This window comes from Eubalaena glacialis, unplaced genomic scaffold (assembly GCF_028564815.1).
Source record: "Eubalaena glacialis isolate mEubGla1 unplaced genomic scaffold, mEubGla1.1.hap2.+ XY scaffold_56, whole genome shotgun sequence".
Taxonomy (NCBI): Eukaryota; Metazoa; Chordata; class Mammalia; order Artiodactyla; family Balaenidae; genus Eubalaena; species Eubalaena glacialis.
The window spans coordinates 1,693,337-1,701,261 of record NW_026871455.1 but is presented as its reverse complement, the minus strand read 5'-3'; the positions used below and the strand labels follow the sequence as shown (position 1 = coordinate 1,701,261).

At 46.5% G+C, this 7,925-nt stretch overlaps 1 protein-coding gene across 1 annotated transcript in view; it reads right to left on the bottom strand.

The window, feature by feature from the left end:
- Positions 1–210: 210 nt before the first annotated feature.
- Positions 211–7,925, bottom strand: part of LOC133083693 (malignant T-cell-amplified sequence 1-A-like) — a 30,778-nt gene continuing 23,063 nt past the window's right edge. Inside the window, 3 exon segments of the mRNA XM_061179791.1 lie at positions 211–263; positions 266–676; positions 4,797–4,811. Of these exon segments, the coding sequence (XP_061035774.1) occupies positions 211–263; positions 266–676; positions 4,797–4,811 (479 nt within the window).

Here is a 7,925-nt window from a genome sequence, read left to right as displayed (position 1 = left end):
TGATGGCCAGGAGAGGACACAGGGGCAGCTCGTCTGCGCTGTTTCCAAGCAAGGCGGCAACACTTGTTTTTTTGTTTGGTTCTCTTTTCTGCATGTGTTGAATTTATTCAACATAATCACAGGGGTGTTGTCGTCAGGCTGTCACACACACACACAAACACAGATATTGCACCGCATCCATGTGGAGCCCAAGTGCATTCCTTCTGAGGCTTATTTACATGCTTGTACGTGCCACAGCCCATCTTTTCAATAATACATGTTTCAATGCCAGTTGCTGTGTTGACTTTCTCAGCATCATCTGCAGACATCTTCACGACTGCAGCACCCAGAGCAAGCTGTTTTCCTTCTGCCTCAATTGCAACAATCCTATCTGCTGCAGCGGAGCAAAGCTTAGCTCCTGGAGAAGCTAAGCTTAGACACGTGATATCAACTCCTCTGAGTACAAATTTGATGGCTCCTTTATCCACCTGCTGGTGTGGAAAAAGGGTCTTTTTTATCTCTTTTTGTGTGAAATAACCTTGGGATTGGATAAAATGACTCTTCTCTTTTTCTAAATAGAGTAACTCTCCAGTCATTGTAAAGATTTCCATCTGTTCATGGCATCCCACTCTTTTAACTGGTTCCTTCTTAGGCATGACTGGATGAAGCCGTGTTTCAATGCCTGGGAAAGGTTCTACTTGTTCTTATTACCCTTAATAGCACTGTTTCCACTGGATGTAGCTGAACACATTGTCTTTTTAATCAATTTCTTAACATGATTCAAGGTGAAGGGGTGATAATAGGGAAGGGCCGGGAATGGGGAAAAATAGACTTAGCAAGGATCCGGCAGACCCCCTACACCCGGAAGGCCAAAGGGACGGTGGCAGCTGGGGTCGTTAACCGCAAGTGACGCATCTGGCCGCACTTTTCCGGCTCTAGGGAAATCTCATTCCGTCTGCTCCTTCAGCTACTTCCTCCAACTATTCATGTGAGCACTGTGGCAATTTGGGGGGCTGTTTGGGGTTACCAATTTCTCCCCAGGGCTGGTAGCTGAAAGGGCGGAAGTTGTGCAGGAAGAAGAGACGAAACACTCATTCTCGTTGCAAGAACAGAATGGAGGGGGGGCACCTGGTCTCCAGAGGGACGGTTGGCCATTTCTTCAGGCTCACAGGGCTCAGAAGAGCGTGGGCTTCAACCCTCAGGGGCATCCTCCTGAATTCCACTACCAAGTTTGGGTCCCTCTCACTGCCCTAACCTCCCACGGGCTAGCAGACCTCTGGTGGGTAGCTGACTAACCTCGTCTGAGACTTGGAGCCTGGCTACTTTAACTCAGAAATTGTTGATGAAAATAGTCAATAAACAATCTATAATAGGAATAGAAAAGCATCTTATTTGAGCCAAACTGTGGACTATAGCCTGGAAGACAACCCCTCAGATAGCTCTGAGGAACTGTCCCAGGGAAGCCTGGATTTCAGTACAGTTTTATATATTGTCAGAAAAAAGGAACATTAAACAAGTCAGGGATACATTCCTTTAAGGTTTCAGGGAAAAAAACAAAAACAAAACCAAAACAAACAAACAAAGAACAGATCCGCCCATACACAGCAAGTCAGCATGGCCTTGGGACCTGGGAAGTGAGGCTTATTACTGAAGGAGTTTCAGCATTGGCGTCCCAGGAAGGGAGGCGTTTCATCTTTATTTTTAACATGGACATTACTACCCTGTCACCTGTGAGAGTTTGCACACCTGGACCATCACCTATTTCAGACACTATGGGTGCCCCACCTAGCCCGTGGAGGTGTCCTTGTTACTGCCAACTGCGGAGCTGTCTAGCTACCAAATCCCTCTCATCACTGCTTTCCCCTCATCACAAGTCAGTTTCTCTAAGGGAATGTTAAGATGGATTTTGGCAAGCAGTGTGCAAATTAGGTGTCACCCTCTGTGAAAGGGCAGAGAGGGAGCAGGATTGGCCAGATGGCATAGTTGAGCAGGTGTCAAACCCTGAGGAAGCCTTGGCTCAGCCCATGGGGTCTCTGAAGCATATGTGGCCATCACAGGTGTTGAAAGTGCCCCTCTGCACTTGACCATTGGGTGTGGCAGCCCTGAGAGGGACCCATGCATGGGTGAGGCTGCTGAGGGGATCTTGGCTGGAAGTTGCCTGTTGATGGCACTCCAGCAGCTGGGCAGTGTGTGTTTTCTGGGCCAGAGTGTGGGTGGCACATCCATGTGCACTCTGAGTGGTGCCCCATATTTTAGAGATGAGTAAGTGGGGAACATGTTAGAGATATTTGGCTTGTCATCCTCACCTTGCTGCACCACCTAACATGCTATACTACCTGATTCTGGTGGTAAACAGTTATGATGATTAAATTTCTTTAACTTCATTTTGAATTATTACTGTAAAATAGATTGTTTCCTAATATTTACTACATATTCTGGTAACAAAGTCACACTATTATCAGTAAAATTAGTTTAGGTTCATTGTGAGTTGTTACCCTGAAGGCTATTGAAATAATGAGGATTCTGTTTTCTCACATTGTATAATCTAAGTAGATACACGCTGTTGATGCAGGCACACAGAGGGGCAGATCTGGGGTAGTATATTAAACAAGCGTGACATTTAACACACTTTAGGTAAAGGCATCTTGGGGCCTTGGGCCAAATACCACTAAGAGATGGAGGGCTACGAGTCTTATCTGCACAGAAGGATCCAAAAATTGCCTGAAGCTACTACACAATGAAAGCCTATTCTTTAGTTTGTCATAATTCCATCACTTGGCAAGTCTTGGTGAGTCATTTGTTGTTGTTGTTTTTGTAGCTGTTGTTTTGGTTTTCCTTGCAATCTACTGGTGTCACTTGAGAAACAATTTTCAGCTGGGGCAATTTTTCCCCAATCCCCCATCCCCAGAGGACAAGTGGCTACATCCGGAGACATTTTCGGTTGCAATGCAGGAGGAGATGCTAGTGGGTAGAAGCCAGGGGTGCTGCTCAACATCCCAGAACTCACAGGACAGCTCCCACAGCAAAAAATTATCCAGCTCAGAATGTCTTTCATCCCCAGGTTGAGAAATCTTGCCCTAGAGCAAGAGCAAAGGGCTGAAACATCACACAATGTGCATTCTGCACTTTTTGAGCAGAGTATTGGACTAAAACTTTTACACAAAAAGTGAATATGCTTGTTGAGGTTAGTGGCATTGTGACAACTCTTGTTGAAAGTCACCCCCATGTGATACTGTACCTCTCATGAGCTTCCAGTGTAGTTGAGCTTTAACAGCCTGACACAAGACTGGAACAACTTTGGTCCTTCCCACTTGGTCTATGCAAATCTCTAGGAGGAGAAGCTAAAAGGGTCATATTATCAGGGGGAAAAGAACACGCAGATGAAACAAGCTGTGAGAGCTTTAGCGCCCACCACAGGCAGTGAGGTATCTGGAGCTCAGCTGCAGTCACAAGCTGTGTGAATCAGCTTAGGAGTAGATGCTTGTGCAGTTTAGCCTCCTTGTCCCCAATAAATGTTCATGCAATGCCTGTTACATGCTAGGCACGGAAATGTCACAGCCCAGTCTCAAGCAGCACCGCTGTAAGCCTGGACACTCAGGACGTGGTATAGGTGCTGTGATAGACACCAGAAGAAGCCTCAGTTGAGGAGAGCACAGTGCACAGACTAGTGATGGCAGAGGGTCTCATTTGTAAACTTTGCAGCTACAAGGATACTGCTCACGTGTGAAGCCAAAGAAGTACCTGATGAATGGCTGATATCCTTACACTGAGTTTACCAAGAAAAGCTGCCCGTCTGGGGGGCTGAGAGACCAGCCCCGTGGAGGACGTGGTAGAGCTGCCGCCACAGCTGCCTGCATAAGGTCTCAAGTGCCTGGTCCCACAACCCACACTGGGCCAGCTTCCTCACCTCACCTCTCACTGTCGTCTTTTTGGCTGAATGAAAACACATCTATATTTGACTTTTCTCTGGCATTTCTCATTTGCCTGGATGGTTAAACAATAACATTGTAAAAGTAGTCAGACAATTTTGACCATATTAGGTATTTTGCAGGTGTTTCTACCTTTAGTCCCTGTTTACTCTGCCATCTGGAATACAATGACAGCTAATAAATTTCCCAGTGACCAATCTTTGCAAATCTGAGTAGAAGTTAGAAACCTCTAAAGCTGGAGTAAATTGAGTGTATGAGAATAGGCTCAATGAAGTTCTGAATATATTTACTCATGCCAATCTTATCAGGGGAGCTTTTTTCTTATTGTATTTTTGGGCTATATCTTAAACCAACGCACGACCTGTGCTTAGGTGGCAAGCCTTACCAACCTCCAATCGGTGCTAGCATGCACACTCGGGGAAAATCAGAGACGCATTTAGTTGTCCTTTCCATCCGACCACCTGGCGGGGGGAGACTAACAGCAGGGAAAGTCTCCAATGACAGCAGGTACTCAGTTATCCCAGCTCTGAAAGGAGGAAGATGGGGCAAGGACGGCTCGCTGGCTGCAGGGAAGGTGTTTATGACTGGCTGTGGGCCTCAGCCTGGCTGATAGCAGGCCTGAGAGCTTCAAGGAAGGGAAAGAAAAGAGAGACAGGAGGTAGGAAACAGTGGAGGAGGGGTAAATTCGCCTCCAGGTGGCAAAACACAAGTGTCGCAGCAGAGACTGGGGAGGAGAGGGAGTCCGGTGGGAGGAGCCAGAGAAGAAATACCTGGAGGACCCTTCCTACCCCCCCGACCACCACTCCAGACGGGGCGCACGGTGCGGGTGACGCTGTTTGCATCCACTCCCCTCACTAAGAGTGTGCGCTTCAAGCTGGTCTTGAGAACACACCTCATTCTTCACTGTGTTTGCAGGTTGGGTCTTCTCTGCATGCCTCTCCCTCACATTTCACTTTGCCATAAAGTCTTCATTTATTAAGGCAAACAGTGTGGCTCAGTGGGCAGAGTTGAGCACCCAGGAGGCAAATCCTGACTCGCAGGTGTAATATATATACGTATTAATGGCTTATTTATATTTATTAATTTCATTTATTATAATAAAAGAATACAACATAAATATATGTACATATAATGTAAATAAAATGTTAAATATTATATATTAATATTATTTTGATATAATAGTATTTATTAATATATCAATAATATATGTTCATATTAATCATACATAGGTTGATTTAGTTAGTGACATCCTTGGCAAGAAGAAAAGCGAAGATTATAGAAATCAGAAGAACTGAGAACTTTGAAGATCTTTGAGAGAACTCCATGCCCACGATGTAAATGGAGAGAAGTACACGAAGGGCTCCTGGCCAGGGCTGCTCACTGCGCTTTTCTAGGCCCCCTGTTTACTGGGTCAAGATTGAATCAGGGCGCCCCAGATGTCTGGATAAAAGCAGGAGCCTACGGGCCGGGGCACAGCCCCCCTGGACAATGCCTGCCCTTCTTTCACCACATTGCAGTGACCCAGCCTGCCCGCGCATCACCTCCTCACTTACACTCCTGTGAACAAACGTTATCTCTTCTCCTACGCAATGAAGTGTGCGTGATGCAGAAGAATTGGCACCTACCAAACAGTGACAAATATCTTAAAACTACGGAGAGAGGGAGAAGGAGAGATAGATGGACAAATAGTTAAGCATGCCACAGTTTTAGACTATAATGTAAAAATTATGAAAATAGAAAGTAATGTTAAAACTGTTTAACTCTCAGCTTTTATTTTTACCAATGGCTTCATTAAACAATTTATCAGTCATCTAAGTACAGTAGATTCTAAATCATAAAATAGGATTTTAATTTTGAAGTACTGTAGTTTTCTACATTTCCAAAATGTACCTTCAAATCATCCAATGTCTTCTTCACCAAAGCAGACATTTGTTGCATATTCAAAGACCCTGTCAGAATGTTCCCAGGAGGTTAGGGAGAAGTTTCCTGGAACATCGTCTGCTCTTCCCCTGTTGCCAGAAGAGTGTTTATAAATGGATGTTAGTTTTGAGAGAGTTTGGTGAACTGGTTCAGCTCCTACACATGCAGAAACTGTTGACCAACATTGTCCAGTAGGTTCAGCCTCCACTTGAATGTGCCCTAAATCCCGAGCCACCAAGCAGGCCAAGAGCCTCGCTGTCCCATTACCCCCTCTGCTTCCACCCACCAGGGTCATGGGCTCACAGGATGCAGAATGGACTGGACTCTCTAGGCCACTCGTCCCCTCCTACCTTTCCCCACTCACAGGCCCAGAGAAACCAAGCTCCTTGCCCTGATTTAAGGAGGAAGGAGATCCAGCAACAGTGCCAGAAGAGGCACATGGGAGGGGCGCCTGCACTCCCAGAGGACTGTGGACTCATCATGTAGGGTTGGGTGGAACATGGTGGCTGGAAGAGACTCAGGACCTGACACCTATGGGACCTCACCTGCTGAACAGACTCAGAAACCGTCTGTGGGCTGTGCGAGCTGAGTAACGGGGGGCGACTTGGATGGACTGGAGGTAGAGAGGAGGGTTTTCCCTGTTGCAAAGCACAGGCTGTGGTCTTTCTGGGCTGGAAATATTGACAGTTCAGCACCTAATGGAGGGTGTTGGTGGAGGTGTCCTCGTAGTAGAGTTTCTTAGGGAGGTGAGAGGAGATTTTAGGAGGATGCAAAACACCTCCGAGAGCCTTGGACCGCACACCCAGCCTTCTGACCCCAGCGGTGGAAGGTAGCAATTTCTTACATTTAAAGCTGTCCCAGGTCAGGGTAACCGATTTCCCAGGGCCTGAACAGTGAAGAATACAGGTGGGTGTTGCTAACGATGAGCAGTGTCCCTGAGCAGCGGACAGACGAGGGTTCCCGAGCAGCCAGAACACAGGCTATTGAGTCAACAAGACAGTCATGAAGGGGGTGAGGCAGACATCATGCTGGAACTCACAGCAATCTTTGCCCTTGAATAAGCCCCCACAGGGGAGTGAAGTGTTGGAAGAGGGAAGGGAAGATGGAGGACTTCGGGGCAGGCACACAGGTGAGCGTGCATGGAACACGTAGCACATCTTAGTTCCTTAGAGGGTTTTTATTGAGAAAATAAGGACAGATCCATGAGGCAACCCTGAAATATGGATGGTCTAGAAAGTCATTTAGTTTTTTCTTGTCAAGCTTTACCTCTTCCGGTGGAAAGAGAAATAAAGGAAGGAAGGAAGAAAAGAATGACAAGAGCTGTCTCCAAGTGTTCACTGCTTCTCCTCCATAGGGGCCTGGCGGGGACCTCAGCAGAATACGTCCTCAGGAGACCAGCACTGTACCTCATGGGGCCGCTGGGTGACTGCAGGTCCCAGGGCACTGCTTCCTTGTCCCAAGCACAACAACTTGCCTGGGGGCAGCTGCCCTCTTCACTAGAGTCTCTCCGTGGACAGAGTTCTCTTTGCTACAATGAGGGGCACTAATAGTGGGGTCATGGTCAGGTTGGATGACGTTGGGAGCTCCAAGGAAGGGCAGCATGGCTGGGCTTGTGTCCTCTGGGCCTACTGGCAGCTCCAGGTGAGTGGGGTAAGTTGGGGTCAGGCAGGAAGCGGTACTTAATGTTAGTCAACTGTAGACTTTAAATGGTTAAAATGGAAAATAAATTTTTAACCAAAAAAACCCAAAAAACAAAAAACAAGAAACCCTGGTGGCATGTGAATGTACGTAAAATCTTATGGCTTAAAAGGAAAAATTCTTAAGCCAAACAAAGGAGTACATTACTGATACATTCTAAAACATGAGCCTCAAAAGCATGACATTCAGTATAAGAAGCCAGACATAAAGGGCACATATTGTATGATTCCAGTCACATGAAATATTGAGAATAGGAACATCCATAGAGAGAGAAAGCAGATTTGTGGTGGCCACGGCCTGAGCATAGGTGGACTAGAAGAGACTAATGGGGATGAGGTTTCTTTTTGAGGTGATGAAATGTTCTGGTATTAGTGCTGATGGTTGCACAATTTTGTGAAT